Here is a 23,892-nt window from a genome sequence, read left to right as displayed (position 1 = left end):
CACACACACACGACTGAGAACAAACAATGTGAAAGAGCCAAAAATAGACACAACGGCTTTAAAAAGACACGCAAACATTATCACACAGTGGCAAGTATGATAAAAGTAGACAGTTAACATTCACATCTATTTTAGTTTTAACAGCTGAAATCACAAATGTTCTGTACCTTAGACACATGATTCTGATTTTTAAAAAATGCATATATACAGTGTCTGCTATGATTAAGTCAAATATGATGTACATTCTTATCCGTTTAGCTTGATTCTTTGTTCATACTGTGATATTACTTTCAAATATTGCCTGCCTAGCAGCAAAAGTGTATGTTCCTTTCCTTCACGATCCTTTGGCATTAAAAACTTCACATGCACATTCACACACAAAGTGAAGAAGAACATGTAAAGCACTTCAGCACGCAAGTGATGTCATGACTTTCCCTTTCGTGTCCTCTATCCGAATATCTTATGATGCTAACACAAACGTGCACACGGTGAAGAGCATGTGGCCTGCGTGCTACACATGCGCTGAATAATTAACAGTGATGCACGTTGCCCGTCTGTCACCGTGGAACTAAATAATTCACCCTCAAATCCTGCAGAAAAAGAACAAGCACATGCTTGAAGACCATTCAGATGTGGTGACGTTCACACATTCATTATATATCTCAGGAAATATTGCCACCGTCTGGAATTGAGGAAATCTCATATTTATCTCTGACTCAGGCACAGTGATAAAGTGACACATGGGGGTACCTGTAAAAACACACACACACACACACACACACACACACACACACACACACACACACACACACACACACACACACACACACACACACAACGTGCCTCCACCTGAGTTTTATGCCCAATGAGCAGGGAGGAAGGGAAGGGTGTCCACATAACATGGCTGCAAATAGACACCACCTGTGTCCTGCATGTGTCCACACACAGCAGAGCGTCCCTGCAGTCTTTTCTTTCACTGCCACTGAAATGACTTTAGCTTCCGTGTTTATGTGACGTTAAACATCCCAGTAGCTTCTTTTTTAGGGCAGTCTTAAGGAAACCCTGCTCAGGATGAATAGGCTGCATTCTCTCCACCATGACTCAGCATTTGCTTTCTGGTTTTCCTCTTAACAGCCTACTTAGGTTTGGAATCACAATCCCTGTTCGCTGAAGCGTACTGCTAATGAAGCTCTCATCACAGTGGAGTTTTCCACAAGCTCTGGCTAATGGCCAAACACCAAACTATTTATATTATATTAATTTTTCATTCGAATGAAGTAGTTTGGAGTGCATTTTTCGTCAGTCTGACTGCTGCAAACACGTGTGCACGCTCGACCAAATGTTGTCTTAAGTAGTTGAATAATACAATCCTTGATCATTCATGGAAAAACATTAAAAATTGGCATTGATCTTGGTCTACTTCATAAAACATCAGTGGCTGAAAGTGCTGCATGGCCCTTCGTGTTGTTTTATCCAATTAATTAATTAATCATTCATATACATTAAGCTTTTTACAGCAGAGCCATCTTTAAGAGGCAATGCAAACACACTTAAACAGGCATCGTTGCCATAGTAACAACAAGGCTATGTCATATAAGTCATATTTATTGCACCCTTAAAAACACTCCTGAGAATCTTCATGTTTTGAATGACTTTAAACCAACGGTATGACATATGTGCACGCGTAGAAGAACAGGGAAGAGTGATTTGTCATCATTTAGTATTGATGCATGAATTGAGATCACAAATTTATTTTTTTTAACATTAATCAGGCAGCCTTATAGCAGAGCATGTCATTCCTTCTCTAAACTCTTACTGTCTGTTTCTATCATTTTAGCTAACCTGGCACTAAACTTTCAGTAGTTTGCAGGACTTCCCTCAGGCACTGGAAGCTAGCTCAAGGAATGCTCAGGATGGAGATCACAAGCGAGGCTAAAAGACAGAAGGAGATGTTGACAGCGGACTCTTACAAGTGGAAAAACATGACCCTCAACAGTGCTTGTCACTTAGTGATTATGACACCAGCACACAAGTGATGCTTTTGTCAGCATGCACTGTTTTATAAATGAGTCTCCTGAGGGTTTTTTTTTTGGTATTTTTTAACAAACCAGAGTAGCATGATTCTCCTTAACAGTAATTTTATTGTACGTATACGGTTGGGTGGACAGTATTTTGCATGAGTGTGTGATAAAATAGTAGCAAAAATTTTCCTTCCTGTTGGCTACTTTTTCCCCCTCTGGCTGGATTCTCAATATCGACGTTCTGTCAGAGGAATGATGTTTTCATGAATTGCAAATTCCATCTATCCATCCATTTTCCATACTGCTTATCCGTTAAGAGCTGCAAGGGGGCTGGATCCCAGCTGTCATTGGGCGAGAGGCGGGGTACAACCTAGACGGGTTGCCAGTCCCATCAGGAGTAATTAGGGTAGTTCCTTGCTCAAGATACTTCGACATGGTCTACCTCCGAGCTGTGCAGCCCCTGAATTGCATATTGTTACATATAATATATAATTGTTATATGCGAAAACACTTGAGGAAATGTTCCACAGTCCGTCAGCCTGCAGAGAGGTCAAAGGTCAATGACACAAACTCTGTGTATTATATCTTTCAAGTCAACTGTTATGGAGTTTCAAAGTGTTCTGGTGGTCTTGATTTCGTATGCAAATAATAAAGTGCATTAGTGCAAACTGACGTGTTTTGAATTCATTATTGACAACAAGCAGAAAAACTTTAAAATGCATGTTTTCTGAAGGAGTTCGGAATTGATTAGTTGCAGTGGATCTTACATGGGGTAGCCCAACACTTTGCTCTTGAGGTTTTATTGCCAAAAGTCTGTGGAAACAATTAGACAGTCTGAAAAATACAGGAGCTTTTCTTTTATGACACCATGTAGAGTTGGGTGGGTGGTTGGTTTAAACAACCAAGACCAGTGTCAACTTCCTCAGTGTGATCAGAGATTTGTGTGATTTTGCCAGTCACGCTCATTTCATAAAAATGTATGATTATTGTTGAAGAGAAACAAATTACAATCATAACATGAGTATAATTTCATCGTAATTAGATTATTTTATTAAAGTGTCAATCACTCACAGCGCTATGTTCACTGGTGCAGTTTGGCTCCTTGCAGAAACTGCTGAGCTTCCAAAAGTGAAGGGGAGCGGGTCTGTTTCAGTGAGCACTTTGGGGTGCTTATTAAGACGGATCGATCCGACCGCTGCCAAGAGTAGAACACCAACCTGCAGAGTCATACACACTTACACAGGAGCAGGTTACTTTTTAGTGATGCTAGTTTACCTTCAGACTGCATTTGATGCAGTTAAAGGAACAATTTAGAGGGAAAGTCTTTTATTGTCCATCCTCCTCAGAGCCTGCGTGCTGCATTAAGGAGTTGAAACCTGCAGAAATCAGCTAAGTTAGCTTAGCACAATGAACGGTAGCGATAGGAAGTGTTAACTTAGCATACAATCAAATGCTTTGATTGCATTATAATTAGACTTGTGTGTAACATTTATTATCCAACCAGTCATGGTCTATCACTTGTCTGGCTTAGGGTTGCTGGGGTGCTGTCATTGGGTGAGAGATGCTGTAAACACTAGTCAGGTTGCTTGTCCTTACAGAGACAGACAAACATTCATGCACACATTCACACCTACAGGAAATTAGCTGTCTCCAGTTAACCTTAACAGCACATTTTTGAAGTGTGGGAGGAAGCAGGAGGATGTGGAGAAAACTCACGCAGACACAGGGAGAACATGCAATGTCCACACAGTCACACGGCCGGCCCGAAAATTCACAATTGTTGAAGACTTGAGACTTTTTTTTTTTAAGTCAGTAACATAGTGGGAACTACTTTGACTGGGCACATTCATTTGATGCAGAGAGAATCCTGCTACTTATTGTGGCTAACTTGGCTAGAGAGGAGTAACATCACTCTTGGACAAACCAAGATCATGAACCTGATTGAGGTATGCTAGCACTTCCCACCCACTACCATTCATTGTGCTAGGCTCAGTTCCCTAATGCAGCACAGAGGAGAGAAGGGTATCTATCTATCTTAACATCTGACTCTGAGGAGATTGTGCTGTGAGCTTATTAATCAAAATGGTGCCGTTTCTTTAATCGCAAAGATCCCTCATATTCTTAATCAGGGACAGGATCATTTCTGTCTTGTTCTTTTTCAAAGCTTTATCGCTTCACAAATAGAAGCTTTTCAAGGTGTGTTCACAGATTCTACTGTGACATGTTTTGACATGGCTGCCTCGCAGCAGAATGGTGAAATAATGGGGATTTTCAACACTGGCGTTCAGTGTACAACTGAAACAAAACTGCAAACTGAGAATTACTTTTGAAAACTTCTCCTCTTTTATCTCCTTTCCCATTCCCTCTTCCTCTCCGCTGCTCCTGTCTTGTCTGTCTAGGTGGCAGTGAAGATTATAGACAAAACCCAGCTGAATCCCACCAGTCTACAGAAGGTGAGTCCTGTCGCTCTTTAATGGCCTCCCTATAACGTCAGTGTTCCTGGCTTCTCCATCTGGAAATTCTGACTTCTTCATCTTCTTCTTTGAACTGAGGATGTTCTGTTCAACATAATGTAATCAGATGTAGTCAGGAGAGACCACAAGGCTTGTTTCAACTCCAGCCTGCCCCCCTAACTCTTGACTCTGTTGGTCTGTGGTTGGGAGCATCTATAAATACCTCCGCCTGCCTGTTTGTCACTTACCCTTGTCTAACAGTCATAACCAATTACAACGAAGAGTTTGGGACGGTTTCCTGATTACGGAGTCCAAATCCAGCTCAATCTGCTGATTAAAGACACACACACACACACACACACACACACACACACACACACACACACACACACACACACACATCCATACAGCTACAATCCTCACGGTAGATTAAGACCATGAGGAAGGAAAGCTTGTCGGCGAGCCAACATCACCTACTGTGACATCTAAAAATAACGCCGCTGACTGACAGGAATTCTTTTCATGGTCAAGACATCATCGTAACATAGTTCATCACGGCCGCTCTTTTCTTTTTAGTGTTTCATTAAAAAAGAATAAAAAATTGCCAGGCAACTGCTGCAGTGACTCATTGTGATAATGGTCCATTACAGCAACCACACCTGCTGAAATGGCTATTAATGTCTTGATGCATCTCTTCCCTGTAGGTCACTGGGCTTGAAAAATACTGCTGTTGCAGACGCACAGCAGGTGAAAAATTGTTTTACTCATGGCTGTGCACGTAATAACACAGGCTCATAATTGTCAGTGTTCCTGACAGCTGTGAGTGGGGTCATTCGATCTTTAGGTTCGCCATCCATCCGTCGGCTTTGTATTAACACAGTATCTCAGGAACGTTCAAGTTTGGCCCACACAACCACCTGGACAAAGGATGGACTGATTAGATTTTGGTGGTCACATGTCACTGTGACTGGCCGTAATTCAGTATTTCATCCACTAGTTATGAAAAATGTTAGACGACTGTTTAATCGCATGAAATATTGAAGGGATGATATTTTATATTGTTAAATTTGTATTCAATGTGACATCATAATGTTTTGCAAAAACACTGCACTGGCCTTTATTCGCTGTTTCCTTTAGGGAAGTGTATTGTTTTCTGTAGAGGGGGGGGGGGAGTCTCAGTTTCTGGTCCATTCAGAAAAACTGAATACAGAATTATTTTTTTTCAGGAATTGGCGTCTTGTTAATTCTGAAAACCTTCAATCTTAACTCGTGCAGGGAGCTTGAAATCCAATGAGACTATACTTAACAGCACAGTCGGAGGGTTGTTTATCAGGGTCATCAATGTTCTTTCTCTAGTATTATGATTACTATCAAAAACAGAGCTGTTTGTCTGAATTAATAAGATCATTTTTCTTTAAAAAAAACAAACAAAAAAAAACAAAAAACAGTCTCTGTATTTCCTTAAGTGAATAGTCTGCTTCCGTACATCTCACTACTGCCCTGTGGGAATAGTAGTGGAATAAAGGGAACTTCTTATCCCCACCAAGGGAGATGCGGTCCATACTTGGCTCCTGATACCACTTTCTGCCTCCAGAGGCAACACATCGTTAAGAATTGTCACAGTAGCGTGAAGGAGCCACATCTGCACCGGAGGTCTGCACTTGAACTCATGGAGGATTTGTGAGAGAACCCTGGCCGGGGTGTGTCATCTTGTGAGGTGACAGCCGTCCATACCAGCCGACTTACTGAAGACACTCAGAAATATCATTTTATTGAACGTGGGTGGACTGGTTAGTTGAGTTGACTTGAGGTTGTTTCCTACTGTAGGGCTGAAATCCTCCAGATTTGAGGGTAAAACTGCCTCAACTGTTGGATTTGGAGTGTGAAATATGAACTTTCATGTTGTTGAGATCGGCTACAAAGGCTCCATTTATGAGTGTGCTAAACACATATGGCTGTAAAATACAACCGTCTACTACTGAAACTACTTCTAGTCTCTCCATAAATACCAAGGAAAGATTTTTGCTTCCTTCAAAGAATTAATGTGATCACGTGCATTTGATATTTATTACAGGGATTTTTCAAAACTAACAGATGATAGTTGCTGAACTTTGGTGGGAGGAAAGGTGATACTACCAGGAACTTGTGATGATCTTTTGGAGGTGATCAGGATCAAATTGTTGATCCTAAAGATTGTTGAAAGCCATTTGCAGGATGTAGCTGTTATATTTCTGGACATGTCACAGATAAAATTTCCATCAGAGGCCATGTAAAATGACTGAAAGAAGAAAGCTTCTGTTTCCAGAAATCCTGTTTTGATGTCATGGCTGATATCTTGAGCATTTTTTAATTCAATTTCTTGAGGCTATGTATTTTGAATAGAGGGATGAGTATAAAACTCCTGTTGATGATATGGATCATGTTCGGGATCTATTTTTTACAGAAATGACAGAAAAGAAAATGTATTAACAGAATTTGATGATGCTTTGTTCAAATTCGGGGCGCCATGGCTCAAAGGTAGAGTGGCCGTCTTGCAACCGAATCGTCACTGGTTTGATCCTCACTGACCCTAAACGAATAAGCGATACAGGAAATGGATGGATAGATAGATGGATGTTCATATTCTGTATCAAGGTTGCCTTCTTAGCAGAGGTATGAACTCTTTGGTTGCTTTCTAGCTCATTGCATTTTGTTGTTTAACAAAAGCAAACATGACGCGTCATGTTTTGCAGCACATGTAAGCATCACTTACTTGCAACACACAGAAGCTTTAGCCTTTAGCTGCAAATAGATGGAGTGCCCTAGCTATCATGGTTTTATGGTTTTATTATGGTTGCTGTGGAGAGCGGGCCCTTGTCGCCATGCAGACCAGAAGAGTGATAAGAGCAAACACTTAAATGTGTTTTGTCGAGACGTTTCTCTTAGAGGACATGAAAGCAGTGAAAGAAGGATGTGTCTGGTCTTGATGATAAAATTATAAAACAATATGAGTGTCATGTTCATGTGGAGGAAGTGAAGGTTGCTAATCAAACTATTTTCTTAATATGAGACCAAAATGTGCTCTGAGATGAAATCCTACATGCAAATGTGTACTACAAGAGCACTTTTTATCCTATCAGAGCATTTGTCGTGCGGCTCTGTTCCCGGCATTGTTCTCCACTAGCAAAGCACATCTGTAACTGACTTGGATCTTAATGGGATCAGACTGCAATTCTTCAGCCAATCAGTGCAGAGACGCTGTGAGAATTGATAGCTCTCCATTCCTTCCTCATCTAATCTGACTGAGTGTCATTTCATTGTGTGAACTCTTTTGTTAAACAGCCCATTATGTGGTTTGTAATCTGTGCATACACACACACACACACACACACACACACACACACACAGCGGCTAATAAACATTTAGGGCATGGGGTATGTGTGTGTGCGTGTGTGTCTGTGTGACTTTAAAATTCAGAGTAGGAAACTAACTGTGATTCATGTCTTGTCTGGGTCACGAGTGGTTACACACCCGATGGGTCGGGTTGTCTGCTGCCAGGTGATGAACGTCGCCGGGCAGACTGCAGACCAATCAGGTGGCTCTGATTAATTATTCAGTGGGCCTTTTAGATGTCCCCTGCAGTAGATGTGAGCGGGTCAGTATGGCGTACTATAGAGCTATTTCTGATGGTGTGTTGTTTTATTTGATGTGTCATCTGTCAGTTTTTGTTGTATCTTCATAGACCATATACAGCATGCTGTTGTGTATTCCACTACTCCGTATAGATCGCTCTAATAGTATGGTGAAGGGCTCTCTGCAGTGCAGGAACTGGTCTTATAATGCAGCAGTCATCTCCTGGATTGAATCAATTATCACATTAACTTGGAATGTCCGATGCCATCATAGTAAAAGCTTCACTATCACTGCATCAAAGTCAACATCCACCTGAATGGCAAGATTCTCGGCCTTGACTCGCCAGCCAGTATCTGAGCTGGAAACATAAAGCCACGTCATCCCTGAGCAATGAGGTTTCAACCAGCGGCTGGAGTTAAAGTGAACTGATGATATGAATCTGCAGCACTACTGGGGATCAATTTATCTTGCACCCCCTCCCCCATACACACAGGGAATGTCAGACAACATTCGTGCTCACTGATCAGGTTTCATACAGTCATGAAACACCTACAAAAAAGGGTAACAATTTACAAGAAGTTGTCCCTCATAAAGGAGCGATAAATGGTTGTTAGTGTGTCAATTAAAACAATATTGATAATTTTCAAGAAAAATAGCTCTGGTGTCAGTATCAGTATCGGATTGCAGGTGAAAAGGTTCATCGGAATGAAATCGGAACTGAATTGATGATGGTGAAGTTGTGGAAAAGTCACTAATTTTTTTTTTTTTTTCTGGTGAAAATTTTGATGAACTCTCTTCCTAGCATCACTCGCCTCAGTGTTATTGCTTTGCTTGCTTGTTGTCATTTTTAAAAGTCTCGGCTGAGTTACTGTACACACATTCCTTCAGGGTGTCTATGCTGGTCAGCCATCGCTTTCCCATCAACCACGAGAACTCAGCAGGAAAATTCATTCAGCAATTAATGACTGTTAAATGAAAGAAGCCTGTATTTTCCCCTCAAATACTTCTGACAGTGTAGTTGTGCTTGGAAAATACATCGATCCTACAGCGGGTCGGTGCACATTTTCATGGTTAAATATGGCCTTGTGTATTGCTGAGCAGGCTATTTCAAGAGACTGATACAAGCAACAGGCAGCCGTGTTATTGATTCAATGACTCAGGTATCTGTACATGCATGACGAGCAGAGGTTGCAGCATTGCTTCAGAAAATATCAGCTGACTCTGTCTCCTTCTGCTCCCCTGATTTAGAGCTGATTAGACAAGTTGCATGAAGGTTAAAGCTGTGACACTATTTTGATTGTGTTTGGCAGAAGGAGGTTTGGGAGGTCAAATCAGGGAGCCAATATCAATGGTATTCTTTTTTTATGGTCTCAGAGGATGAGCAAAATATTTGCTGCTGTACACTCGGGTCTGCATGACACGCAGTTGTTTTATTCATAAGGCACTTGCTGTCAGAGCCTCAGGATTTTTCATTGGTAACATTTGACACACATTAATCTACCTGTGTACCCGTGTGCATTCACTCATATAGACACGCAAGCATCATCTCGCTTATCCGCCTTTGGGATTTAGATGACATCACTGAGGCAAAAAGCTAAAGTCAATCTGTTATCACCGACTTTGCTGAGCTTATCTTTTGTCATCCTGGTGTTTCCCTCCTGTTTATTTCTTACAAAAGAGGTTAGAGTGGAAGGAATCATAAGGGTAAAGTGAGGAACTGGTCCGATAGCGTCCTCTGGCCTGGCGTCACTCAGTGTCTCTTTCACTATAACAGGAAATGAGGTCGACCAAGCTTCCAAAGCACCTCCTTAGATCTGCCAGAGGAAATGCATCACATGTCATCTGTGGTCAGCGATGTTGATGTTGTCATGGTTTTTAGGCATTTCGGCCCTAAAATAGGCCTCTCTGTTAATCCCCTCTGTCACTGCTTCCCATCCCACCGCTCTCACTCTCTAATCTGTAAATAAGAATTGTCTCTCTTCACTATTTCCTCTCTACAAAGATATAAGCAGTAAACTTAAGATCCAACAGTTCAATGTGCTGACAAAGATGATTTGAAGGAAATACTCTTTATCATCCATCTTCCTCAGAGCCAGACAAGAAGATAGATTCCCTTCTTTCCTCTCTGCTGCGTTAGTGAGCTGAGACCCACAGAGACTAGCTAAGTGCTAGTTAGCTTAGCACAATGAATGGTTGTAGATAGGAACTGTGAGCATTACGCTGTCAAAAGGTTTGATGTCACTTATTTCAGAACAAATGTAAAACAACCTTGGTTATATAAATGCAGGCATTTGGAGAAAAGTTTATTTGGTGAATTTTGACATAGGTACCTATGCTAACCCTTTCCTTCCATTACCGTTCATTGCACTAAGCTAACCAGCCCCTGTGGGTCTAAGCTCCCTAAAACTGTCTTTCACAATGGCTAAGAAAATCCTGCTAACATCTAGAGTGGGAAAGGTTTAATCAGCATTTAATCCGGGGTTGATCTGCATTGATGTGAATGCGTCAAGCTAACAAGCGGCCAGCTAGTCTCTGTGCGTCTCAGCTTCCTACTGCAGCACTGAGAAGATAAGGACATCTGTGTCCTTGTCTGGCTCTGGAGATGATGTACAGTATGCGTATTTCTTATAAAGTTTGTCTCGAAAAAAATGCAAGACACATTTATTCACAGCTAAAAATATTTTCTTTGTGTGACACAAAACTGACTTCAGTATGAGAGAGCGAGGAATGTAAATGAATAAATCGCTGTTTGCTTCTCCAAAAAAACGCCAACCTTCCATCTTCATGTCTCATATCTGAGTGTGATGATATTTTTTTCCGCCTCAGCATTCAGCGTGTATTTTCCGCCCGTTGTAAAAACCCCACCATGGGGTCAGGCTCTCTTAATGGCTGTTTTTATGTATGTCTTGCGCCTGCCACTCTACATTAGCCAATGAAACGCTGTGGAGCCCACGGGTGACGGCAGCTTTGGTCTTGTTCAGATGAGTGGAATGTGATTGGGCGGACAGCACCGTTGAATCATAAACAAATCAAACGTTGAGGCTGCTAAGATGTGCATTTATTTATTGGATACTTTTTCAGTGCTGTCAGGGCACTCTTTGAATGTTTTTACAGAAATTTTGGTAAAGTGTCATTTTGGGACAAAGACATGGGCCTGCAGCTCAAGAGAGGAGAACAGTATGGCCTGTCTGGATGTCAGTAACATTGTCTGTCCCTCTTATATTACTGATGCATGGTTTAGAAGCTTTATTTGTGCACATGAATAACGTATACTCATTAGAGGAAAGAGGAGCTCCAGGCTACTTATCCTATCAATAATCTCCATGTTGAATGAGCAGCTGCCATGACTGAAATAGTCCAGGCTGATATCTGCTGCTCTGCTTCTTCTACATGGGACTGTGCTGTAATTAAGGCTAGTTTGGGAGTCTGGGCGCCCCTGGGTGGCTGGAAGTAGGTCACTGGCACACACTACTGAGATTCAGGCACACTGGAAATGGTGTGCTTTCATGTGTGTGTGATACACATTTTGTTTTTTGCAGTTACTCTTTTGATCATTTTCTTCAATTGCTGCCTCGACAGTCTTGACAGTTTGAATGATTTCGCCTCCCAACCAAAATATTCAGTCCTCGCTCACCTTGTCCAGAACGCTTTGTGCCATGCTGTGACGCCTCCTCTGGCCTGTAGATATCGGAATTAACAACAGACTGGATCAAAGATCCCACACTCATTATATCCTGTCAGCCTTCGTGGTGGCAGCATCCCTATCGAGCTGGTATTGACAGGCTCTGTGTTTGTTGTTGTTCTCCACAGCCCTTCTCCCATTTGATCTAATTTTTGCTTCCAAGTGCGTGCACGGGTGCCTCCCATGTGAGGGGCTTCAGGGCAATGACGGACACGAGAGTGAGGGAACGAGACAGCATGAGGAAGAGACAGATATCAAGACAGTAACTCTTTAGTCCAGCACACACTCAGAGTTATAACGATGGATGTGTCACATGTTTAACACACATTAAATGAGGCTGTGACCTGCGTGTTCTTACTCCAGGACATCGTCTGGTTATTGTGTCACTGTGTTTCCACTCTAATTGTCTTGTTACATTCGAGAACCTCTCAGTCCAACACAGCAGCCGATGAATATGGAACACAGAGAGAAAAACACAGGAGAAGCTTTTTGTGGACAAAAATAAAACATGGGCCGACAGCACATACACACTCTAAAAGCTGCATGAATGCACATTGCTTAAAATGTCCAAAAGGAGAGAGTACATCATGAAATCCTTTTTATTCACGCCCAAAGAAAAAACTGCAGTGTTTTATCAGTACAAGAATGACAAAACAAACATAAATAACTGAACTAGTATCTGAACTGAAACTTAAATAATAGTGCCCCTACATGGCTGGTGTGTGTATAGCATTTACGTGAGTGATATTGTGATATAACATTTGAATTTAATTCCATGGTTGCCACAAGCTCTTAAAAGTATTAAAGAAAACTGAATTTAGTGTAATCAAAATTAAAGCCCTAGCAGTATTATAGTATCATAGATAAAGTTGTGAATTTAACAACAAAGGTCCAACATTCCCTCTCATGATCAAATAAATACCCCAAGTGTCAGACGCCGAGCACACTCTTTGCACGCGACAGTACTTGATGCTAGCTAGCAGATGCTAGCTTGTAGCCTCAGAATGTTCACACGTTGTTTTAAAGGGAGTGAGTTGAATGTAGTCCAAGTCATGACGGTGACGCCTATTGCTGTGTGCGTGGGCACGATGAGACAAAGGTCTCCTTGTTAAGGGTGCAAAAAAAAAAAAAGAGGTATTTGCAGGAGCCCGGAAGGACAGCGCCTTCATTTACACAGGGGATTCCGTGTCAGGCAGGAAGGTTTCACGCAAATAGCGTAATATATCCGGTCATTTTCAAAATAAAACACTAAAAGCAGCCTCTCAATCACAAAAACAGGCCTGGAAATGACACAGTAAGAACACGTCCTCTACTTGCACGAGATAGAAACCAATAAATCAAGAGACGACAGTTGCAAAGCGTTAGCAAGACAGCAAAGCCGCCGGGCAGCTGGAAATTGCAGTTGTGATGAGTACCGACGTGATTGGCGTTGCAGTCGGAACATGGCGCAGCCGTGCGCGGTTGAAATCCGGGGTCAAGCTCGCAATTTGTCGAACATGGAAGGCCAAAGTGTTCAGCGGGGGAGCCATAAGGAAAACGTCCCGAACAACAAACATAATTAGACACTTAATACTCCATCACCCCATTGAGCCTGCCCAGTTGGAGGAAGCTCTCACAGGGAAAGCAGCTAATGCTAGTAGGAAGAGTTCGCAGCCAAGAAATGGCCTGCAGCCTCCCCTTTCCTTCATTGTTGCATTCAATTGTTTTTGTAAGATAAGTATAACGTACTCGGACACAGCCAGATATACAACAACTCATTGTCTGTAGAAATGTATTTGGACCTCTTTCCAGTAAGAGGGTGCTTTATTTATTTACAGAGTTGTTTAAGAAAAGATTCGGTCACCTTGTGAAACTGTAAATGTATTTTTGAAAATAATATTTTCCTCATCATCATTTTTTCTTATCAGTAGTACAGCGAAAATATTAAAACCAATTGAATCCAGCCCTCTGGCTCCCACTGTTGCAAGCTTTTGTGTAATGTAACACTTTGTAAACTGTAAAGTCCTCCGATGCAGGGTGTAAATTGGTATTGCAGTTTATCTTAATCTATGTACTCAATAATTCTGTACCACATTATTTATTAGCCCTACTACTTCCCGGTCAGCCCAGTTATGTCAGATTCATATTACATACAGGAAATCCATTATGCTTTGCTGCTCTCAAACTGTAGTCTTTGCAGAAAGTTGTGTTGTGACTTCACCAGCAGCTACTGTTTTTAGAGCAGTGAAGAAGAGGTGTTTGAGATGTAACATTAAGTTGAATGAAGAGGCAAAGTTCTACTCCTTCGTTCTCTGAATGTATTTGTTCATGTTTTGCTGCTATAACAACATGAAATTCCATCCTTACAGGCTTAGCTGTATATAGTTGGTCACATTTAGAATAGATTTTAACACAACGGTAGCAGGTTAGTGCTTGTTGTCAGCTGATACTTAAGTTCATGTATCAGAATCTTTATTGACAAGGGAAAAAAATGGTATCAGAACATTTCTACAGACATGCATCTTAGCAAATACACAGGATTACCACTCGGCTAGTGTGTATTTACAGCAGCAGGATGCCAAATAAACCAGTTGTTCATTATAATTTGGGACGTGTGCCGATATCGACATGGTCATTATTGGTCATTATTTTACACATTGGTAGTGGTCAAGTCTTTGCTCATCATCAAGAAATAAATTTATATAATATTGCATAGTGGCAAAAAAAATCTGATGTTATTCCTCGCTAATTACAATGAAGAAACATTAAATTGTGGCTGCTGATGCTTTCAGTATTTTCTGGTCACCAAAGAAGTCTATGACACATTTGAATTAGAACTACCAGAGTTTGTTAACATGGGAGATTCTTATTGATTCATTTGTTGTTGTTGTTGTTTTTTTTGGGGGGGGGGGGTTGTTGTTTTTGTTTCCCTTTTTTTTCTTATTGATTTTGGTCTGTGGTAACTTTTTTGTGTGTGTTTGGATTTGGTTGAGGGCGAAGAGAAATGTCAGGCGGGCAAGTATAGACAGGGATAGAGCAGAAGAAAGAATTAGAGGGAAGAGAGTGACTGCATGTTGTGGAACCAGCTGAGAGGTCCTGAAGAGTCTGGCCTGCTCACACGGGGGTAACGTTGGATGACCTGGAGGCAAAGACTTCCCCAGCACTTATGTAACACCTAATAGACCATAGGAGAAGTTGCAGGAACATCATCGACTACTGACCACTGGGATCTATGTCCAGTTGATCCTGAAATATTAATATTTATGATCATTGGTTTTCTTGTTTTTAATTGAGATAGCAGATGAAAAAAATCCCCCATGGCTCCTTTTGTGAAATAAAAGTGACCAGCAGGACGCTAAATCTACTCTGCCTCAATTAGCAGTGGATGCTAAATCCCAGTCCAAACAATGTTTTGTGTTTTTGAACACAGCATGAGTTCTGCAGCTAATTGTGAAGCCTTCCCAAATTGTCTAGAGGAGCTCATTTGACTGTTACACCAGACACAGGAAACGTGACTTGTCAGTTGTTCTTTGTCTGAATATCAGTGGGGAAGAACTTTCCCCATGTTCAGATCCTGCCACGTTTATGTATTCTAGAACTAAATGTAGCATTATCATTTACACATTCGTGTTAAGATAGTGATAGAAGCATGGAGATGCCTCGATGTCTGCACTGCTAGCGTCCAGACTGCCTGTATGTGATGCTGCTGACTGGCTCCTTATTTGTGTTTATTGTCACTGTGTGCTTCAAATAGTATGGGAGTCCCATGATCTCAGGTCTGTCTTCTCATGTTCCTTAATCCAGTTTCAGATGAATCACTTGAGCTTTCTCCTCAGGGCTTCGTAGTAGTTTCTATCAGTACTTTTCCAGCGTGGTTAATGAATAACTGTTCCTTTGTGTCCACAGCTCTTCAGGGAGGTCCGAATAATGAAGATACTGAATCATCCAAACATAGGTGAGCAGTACATTTTAATATTGATAAAATAAAATCCTACGAAATTTGTTTTTTAAACATCTTGCACAGAGGGAATGATATATCTTGTTGAATTCATCAAAGAAATATTAAAAACCTGCTTGATAAAACAGTGGGTGTATTTATAAATCAGTTTGATATCCTCTCTGGAGTTGGATCATCTGTTTCCCTGCTCGCAAAATACCAAATGTAAGTTCCACGTCTGAGTAAAGTCCTCCATCGGGGTAGGAATCCAAAACCACTTCCAGATAATCTGATTCATAGCATTCGTATGCCTCTGAACTTATCAATAACTTCTAGATATTTTGGTGTGTTGTCTGACTTTGCAGGGAAAAAAACTCTTTTTCCACTGATAGAGGCTCCTAGTCATGGTCCAGAGGAAGAAACAGCCCGAAGTGTGGCTTCATATCCAAAAAAGAAGATGGCCACTGTTATAGTTTATTCTAAAGATGATAAAAACCGCTGCATTGATGCAGTAAACCTTTGTAGATTTATTGTTGGAGTTATTCTGCCTCCGATACTGGCTTTAAATGCTGCTTGAATAATGCGTCTAGTCACAGATTCGGTACCACTGATTTATTACCACTGACTTTCCTGTTAGCACGGTTTTCTCTGACTCATACAACACACAGGTGGGCTGGGCAATTAGTTAAATATGAATTAAGATCAACAGACAAAATAGTAATTGAGATATAGATGAACAATTAATCGTCATTTTATCGAAATCCCGATTTGATCTCTCCTAAAAGCAGCGTATGTGTCAAAATAAAGAATAATGAGATATTCAAAGAAAATGATCTTTGTTTAGGTCATATCCCTGCTAACCTAGCACAGTCATCATTACAATATGGTTTTTAATTAGAATGTGAATTGTTGTAACCCTTGGAAATTAGTTTGTTAATTTGGTTAGTAGATTCTCTTTGATATTTCTGCCTATTTACCATACATAGCTTGTAGGAGAACTATGAGGATAGAGTTTGAATAAAAAAAGGTGCGGAACTTAAGAGTGGTACTGATTTAAAGTTATCATCCAGCCCTACATAAAGGATATCAGTAGTTGGATGGGGCTACCGAATGCAACCAATAAGTATGTTTTAATATACCGGTGGTAATTACTACGCTGTAAGTTGAGGTATGAAATTTAGGAGAGAAAATATGGTATCAGAACATCAACTTTCTGCCACACAGAAAATCAGGATTCAGTAAAAGTCAAAACAAGATCATAGAGATAAGCAGAAAGGGTAATGATGTTGGTAGCAATGAAATCATGCCATTTATTCCAGACCCTAATCCTCCTCAAAGCAGTTTTCCAAAGATTGGGTATGACCTAATCATTTGAAAAAGCTTAAAAGAAGCATAAGTTACAAGCAAATGCATTCTTAATAACAGTAATTGGCTTTAGTTGAGATTTATGGTGCCCTAAAGTCGTGAGGACTTTACTCAGACTCAGTTTTAATGCGATGAGGGCACTGCGAGTTCAGCCGACGCCAACGTAGAACCTCCATTATTCAAAACAATGTTTTTTAAATAGCAAATTTATTTGATTCCCATCTTCTTTTATCTCCCGATGTCTTCTGCAGTGAAATTATTTGAGGTGATTGAGACGGAGAAGACGCTGTATTTGGTGATGGAGTACGCCAGCGGTGGTGAGTGAAGCATCGATACACTGAGACAGTATAAACAACATGAGCTCATGTAAGTTTAAGCTGCCTGTGATGGAATATTCATCACAGAAAACTCTTCACAAATCTGTAACTCCACTCATGAATAAACCTAATGCCTGCTGGATGATTTTATCTAACAAACTCCACATGAATGAATCCTGTTGGGGGGGGAAAAGTGATTGACGTGTCTGGTGTGTGTCTGCTGCAGGAGAGGTGTTTGATTATCTGGTGGCTCATGGTAGGATGAAGGAGAAGGAGGCCAGGGCCAAGTTCAGACAGGTGAGTCATCAGTATCGCTTCACTGTCGTCAATCCATTACTGTTCTCCGAGGAAAGACTGCATGCACCAAGATCCAGCTTCGTCACTGACTGCAGAGGAAAGATGGAGAGGGTGCATGCACACGCACACACACACACACACACACACACACACACACAGCTGAGTCTGAGAGAGAGAGCAGCCTCCTCTTCCTCACGTTGTAGGTGCTGCCCTGACACCCAGTGGTGCTTCAGGTGCATGGAACAGAATAAGAGCCTTTAAACTACCAATCGCCAGATGATTTTTAGATCATCTAGAGTTCCACACTCTTCACACACTTCATTCCGAATGACTCAGATGAAGTGTGCATATGACTGTGTGGGCAGCGCACAAGTGTGTGTTTGCGTGTGTGTATGTGTCTCTTCTTACACATAGATCAACATTCAGAAAGGTAAAATAGTGCCAGAGTCAGTGCACACGCGTGGGCGGCATCTGTCGACCAACAATGTGGTTTTTATCCTGACATGTTTGTGAGACCTACCTGCCAATCGTCATGACAACAGCAGACGGAGACACTGTTAGCTCAACTGACTTCCATGATTGTGTTTCATAAACCTCAAAGATTATATAAGTGTGAATGAAGCGTTTGTATTTGTTAAGGCCCAGTGATGTTTTTGATGTCATGTTTTGGCTACTTATCCATTATACATTTTATTTGTCTGCTGAAAGAAAGAAAAAAATACCACAAGTACAAGTTGTGTTGCTCACATTGAAGCCCCCCTGCAAATATTCTGTCAGTAAATTTGTTGGTGATGTTTTGAAGAAAAATGAAATATGTGTGTTTCTCAGATTGTATCTGCTGTGCAGTACTGTCACCAGAGGAGGATAGTACACAGGGATCTAAAGGCGCGTATCTCTTACTCTCTATAATGCCCTGATATTTTGATAAATGATGCAAAACACACTAAATCAATCATTTCCTCGCCTCTGCACACCTCAGGCGGAGAACCTGTTGTTAGATGCCGATATGAACATCAAGATAGCCGACTTTGGCTTCAGCAACGAGTTCACCGTCGGCAGTAAACTGGACACCTTCTGTGGGTCACCGCCTTACGCTGCACCGGAACTCTTCCAGGGAAAAAAGTATGATGGACCAGAGGTGGACGTCTGGAGCCTTGGGGTCATCCTCTATACACTGGTCAGCGGCTCACTGCCCTTCGATGGGCAGAACCTAAAGGTGTGGTACTGGTTTATTTTTGGAAGGTATGCTTTGATAGTCTTAATAAGAAATACTGTTTATGTGGCAATAAACACCTTGGCCTTTGTAATTAACCAATCGTCAAGGAATGGCAACAGTTCATTCTTCATTTATATAGATCCTTTCAAAAAACAGTTATAAAATGCATCACCGTAACAGATAAAGAAAACTAATGAAGAGCGCAGTAATAAAAAAAACGATTAAATGCAAAAATTGTAAGGCATGAGAAAACATTGTTGATAGTTCAGTCCAAAAAAAACCTCCTAGCTCAACTAAAATCCACATGACTTGGCTATGGCAAAAATTATGTTTGGAATGACATAATGTTGTAGTGTTAGCTAACTTGTTAACTTGTGGTTAAAGTTGCCAAATAATGTTTGCTGGAGTAGCAGGACAGTGGACACCTAATGTTATGATAGCAAGTTTTCTCAAGTTCTGTCCTCTCATTCTATTAAAGATGCTGCAGTAACTGTAGCTAGCTTAACGTCTACTTGCTAACTTACCATTACCATCAGCATCCATGACGCTATTTAGCAAACAATATGTGGTCACTGTAATGCGAGGATAATGCTGATCACCTCTTCAAAATAGTCATAATAGAAATAAGTATATGAGTATGTTGACTAATGTGACGTAATGCACACATTAGCTTGGTGGCTAATGCATTAGCTTGGTGGCTAAAGGTAATAATGATGCCATTGTCAGGTGTTCAAATGACATGCACAGTTCACAAGAAAATAAATCTCTAGGCTTTTATATTGTTGGAAACATGTACAATGTATATTGATGTAAAAACAACACTACATCAGTCTGTCCGTTTGAATAGAAAAATCTTACATGTTATACCTTTGATCTATGGTCCAATGTATGAAAGGATACAATGTCCTGTAAAGGTAAGGACAATTTGGTACTGTATTCATCTATTTTCAAAGCTATAAAAAAATGATTAATTTGTAGTTTGGCCTTCAAGAAAGAAAATGATACATTTCTGACTTCATATTTAAATCTCTGTCTCCTTGTTGTTGTTGTAGGAGCTGAGAGAGAGGGTCCTGCGGGGAAAGTACCGTATTCCTTTCTACATGTCCACAGACTGTGAAAACCTGCTGAAGAAACTACTAGTGCTCAACCCTGTCAAAAGAGGCAGCTTGGAGGTATCAACAATACACAGAACTGTTACAGCAGAGACATCATAGAAGAGATAAACCACTTATGTAGTCCTAAATATAAAAAAAAAATAAAAACAGGATGAGTGTCCAGATAGCGGAGCCATCTATTGTGAAGCCCACCAACATGGAGGCTTCCTATCTTGATTTTTAGATTAAAGTCATTGCACTTCCAAATAGGTTTATGTCTGTCTGGTCTTTTTAGCCCAAAATAACCGCACTCTGTTTCCATGTTCAGTTATTTTCCTCTCGCCTCAGAAATGCTCTGCACTGCAGCCTCCACGTAATTCCTACTGCTGTTAATTATGCATCAACACTTAAATTTTGTCCGTCTGCTGGAACTGTAGAAACATTATGCATATTTGTCTAAGGTCAGAATGGGTCTTACATCATATTTTGATTAAAGAAAATAGTTCATTTGAATTAGTTAAAGTATTTTATGAAGAAACAGATGGATCAATTCAAAAAAATCCTGCTGCATTCTACTTATAGTGTGTTCACTTCACTGATTATAATATATTTATTCTTTGCAAACATTATGTAGTCGTCAGTTCAAGTCACGCTCTTTAGTCCAGAGTCAATACCGCCCCTGCACTCAGCACCAGGCTAGAGTTCAATACTAAAGATTTCTCCACCGATGATAACTAATGATCAGCTGCAGCTACACTTGGCAATGAGAAACGTTTTCATTAAAGATACTTGATTGAAATTACAGCTGAAATAATTGCACTGGAGCTATTCAAGCTCTAACGATTTTGTTTCTTTGTTAGCAAATCATGAAAGACCATTGGATGAATGTGGGTCACGAGGAGGAGGAGCTGAAGCCTTACATCGAGCCTGAGGCCGACTTCAGTGACTCATCCAGAATAGGTGTGTTGGAGTGTATGTGTGTGTCTAGATGTAATTATTCATGTCATGTCCAGAACTAAGTGTTTTACCAAATGTTGGCCTTGTTACCACCAACAGAGCTCATGGTGACGATGGGCTTCCCTAAGGATGAGATCACGGAGTCTCTCCAAAGCCAGAAGTACGATGATGTCATGGCCACGTATCTGCTGTTGGGTAGAAAAGCTCCAGAGGTCAGTTGCTTTGACATTGCTCATCATCATCATCATCATCAGAGGTTAAATGTGCACTTTTGTGTGATCACACCCCTCCTCATGTTTCAGTTTGAGGGGAGCGAACCTCTGACTAACAGCATCCTGGGTCAGCGGCAGCGACCGACCAGTGACATCAACAACAGTTCCAGTATTTCTCCCGCCCATCCCAAAGTCACACGCAGCATCTCGGCCAATCAGAAACAGCGCCGCTACAGTGATCATGGTGGGGATGATGATGGTGGTGATGGTGGTGGTGGTGTCGTAGAGAAGCCAAGTAAAGTAACCCCGTCCTTCCCAGCTCTGAGAGTGCTGCTGGCTGCATGTTGTGTAGGGGGAAGTTGCTCTTATTCTCAGACAGTTGGCCCAGTTATTAGATGCTGCCATCCACCCAGCTGTCCTTATACGATGTATAGGGTTTCTGTGGAAAGTCATAAATCAGCATTAAGGCCTTAACATGACTTAATATTGAAAAGATTAGAAATTAAGATTTTTTAAAAGTTACATTGACCCAAGTCTTATTTGCAAATGTGGACAAATTTGTATCAAAACTCCAAAAAGAAACCAACGTGGAACCGACAGCCACAAAAAAATGCTTGTTGAAGCACCAGATTACAGATAATCAACATTACTGAAATATTCTCATTGTTGGATTTGGAAATGTTTAGCCTTCGTAAACATTTAACCTCAATACAATTTAACATCTTTAAAATGTTGTCCAAATGTTGGATTTAAACGTTTTCTTTGATATCTATAGAACTTGTGGGTAATGTTAGCCGTTGTTGTGAGAACGTTCAGTATCTGTGTCACTGCAATCGTACACCAAAACTCAAACAGAGGAAACTGTTTTTGGGCTCATGAATCTTGAGCAACAGTTAAATTTACTACAATAAATATAAAACCAAAGAGAGCTAATGCTAATGCTGTCTGTGCAGCCTGGTCAGGACTGACTGGAAAACACCCAGCTGGTGGGTTGCGATGTGGTGTGTAGGCCAACGTGTTCATTCATCAAAGAATAACTGTTCGTGTTGCTTTCAGTAGAGTGAAGGACAATAACACAATAGGACCCTCAGGGATCGATGATGGAGCCTGGATGGTTCTTCAAGTTCAATGAAGACTTTGTTCCAAGTAACAAGTGTTTATCCCATTTGATTTTTTTTTTTTTTTTTAATACTTGCAAATCCAAAATGAACAAAAACAAGTTCCCTCATCTTGGGTTAGCTTACACGTCTCCTCCATGTCGACCTAAATGACCTCACTGAGCAGCTGGAGGTCACATGCGAATCCAGCCCTGATTTGATATATAACTTGGCTCCCACAGTAGAAACGTTATTGCCAAATCTTTACCAGCAGGCTAATTTTGTATTATCACCTAGAGTGTACCGTCATATCACTCAACACTTCTGCACCTTGTTCAGGAAAATATGATAAAATTGATTTATAAATCTGTGATTTTCATTCAGGAAGTTAACAGTTTTTTGCCCCGTAAGGATTTGGACTAGGTCTCAAATGGCAAAAATAACAGTTTTAAATGTTGTAACTCTAATTTAGCTGATCCTGCATAAACCTTGTGTACATGTATATATCTGGACACAGCTGGTAAAACCTTACCAAACGGCAGTGTTCTATATTTGAATCAATAGTGTCACATCCTGCCCTCCCTGTCAATGTGACTGTTGTAGTGAAAAGCCAGTTATATAAATCCAAGCCTACTCATCTCTGTGCATTATTTTTAATTTCCCACATCCAGCTTAAACATGCAAATGAGTGAGTCAATTTAAGCTGCACTGTTGTTGTAGCAGCTTCCTCCTATGTCATGTGGGACCATTGTGTCTGGCGCCATCTGCTGGCTGGCTGCTTCCCTGCAGCACCTCAAAGCATGAGGAGTGAACAGCTTTGCTTTGTACTTGCCCATCTTTAACGATATATGGAATCAAGTGTTGTTTTTGATACATTGGATGATGTTTTAAACGGCTTTGAGTGGCTTTGCTGGATGCTACTGTAACCATGACGATGTCTTTGTCTGGTCATTTTTGTTTCAACTGATATCAGGAGATGCAGGAATTAGGATGTGTGTAAAGCTGTGCTCTCATTTGTCACTCCGCTAGTGGGTCCAGCTGTGCCCCCGGCGGTCTCGTACACGAGGCGTGGCCAGGCCCTAAGTGTGGAGAGTGACCACCGGGAGGAGTGGGATGGGGCTCGCCGGCTGGAGCTCAGTACTTCTAAAGGAGATGTACCGGCATCGCCCCTAGGAGTTCAGGAGAGGAAGAAAACCACAAGTGCGGTGGGGGTGAGGAAGCGCAGGATTCACACACACACACATCGTATTGTCCTGCATTTATATTCATTTTACTAACATTTTTGGTGTCTCTCTCCACAGACCAATGGGTCAATGACTCGCAGGAATACCTATGTGTGTGAACGATCCTCCACTGACCGCTACTCGGCAATTCCGAATGGCAAAGACAGCAGGTGAGTACACACACACACATGCATCTACAGGCTGAGATTTAAGGCTAGATATTGTCTTGTTTTTAGAGCTGTACCTGAGTTGAAATTTAAACTTGTGCAACTTGTGAAACTGTAAGCCTACTGTATCTGTGCTGTTTCCATTTCACTAAGAATGAATCCTTAGTCATATTTTCTGCATTAATGATTTGGTATTTCTCCACTGCGTGCTGTTAATCAGAGTATTCATTGATATGACCCAAACCACAGGCCCTGCAATTAGA

At 41.1% G+C, this 23,892-nt stretch overlaps 1 protein-coding gene across 4 annotated transcripts in view; it reads left to right on the top strand.

The window, feature by feature from the left end:
- mark1 (MAP/microtubule affinity-regulating kinase 1) overlaps positions 1-23,892 on the top strand; it is a 34,498-nt gene that overhangs the window by 6,271 nt on the left and 4,335 nt on the right. Inside the window, exons 3-14 of one of the 4 annotated variants that reach the window (XM_086181466.1) lie at positions 4,421-4,474; positions 15,654-15,702; positions 17,301-17,366; positions 17,593-17,663; positions 18,492-18,548; positions 18,643-18,879; positions 19,932-20,051; positions 20,834-20,933; positions 21,030-21,142; positions 21,233-21,386; positions 23,269-23,450; positions 23,541-23,632. In XM_086181466.1, coding sequence (XP_086037592.1) covers positions 4,421-4,474; positions 15,654-15,702; positions 17,301-17,366; positions 17,593-17,663; positions 18,492-18,548; positions 18,643-18,879; positions 19,932-20,051; positions 20,834-20,933; positions 21,030-21,142; positions 21,233-21,386; positions 23,269-23,450; positions 23,541-23,632 — 1,295 coding nt within the window. Of the gene's footprint in view, positions 1-4,420; positions 4,475-13,165; positions 13,477-15,653; positions 15,703-17,300; positions 17,367-17,592; positions 17,664-18,491; positions 18,549-18,642; positions 18,880-19,931; positions 20,052-20,833; positions 20,934-21,029; positions 21,143-21,232; positions 21,438-23,268; positions 23,451-23,540; positions 23,633-23,892 lie in introns of those variants that run through there. The other 3 variants (XM_086181465.1, XM_086181468.1, XM_086181467.1) reach the window with 3 other exon arrangements.

This window comes from Aulostomus chinensis, chromosome 16, assembly GCF_037954235.1.
Source record: "Aulostomus chinensis isolate RoL2024-O1b breed Wild chromosome 16, RoL_Achi_v1.0, whole genome shotgun sequence".
NCBI classification, from domain to species: Eukaryota; Metazoa; Chordata; class Actinopteri; order Syngnathiformes; family Aulostomidae; genus Aulostomus; species Aulostomus chinensis.
The sequence above is the reverse complement of the archived record's forward strand: the minus strand, read 5'-3'. Positions and strand labels throughout refer to the sequence as shown.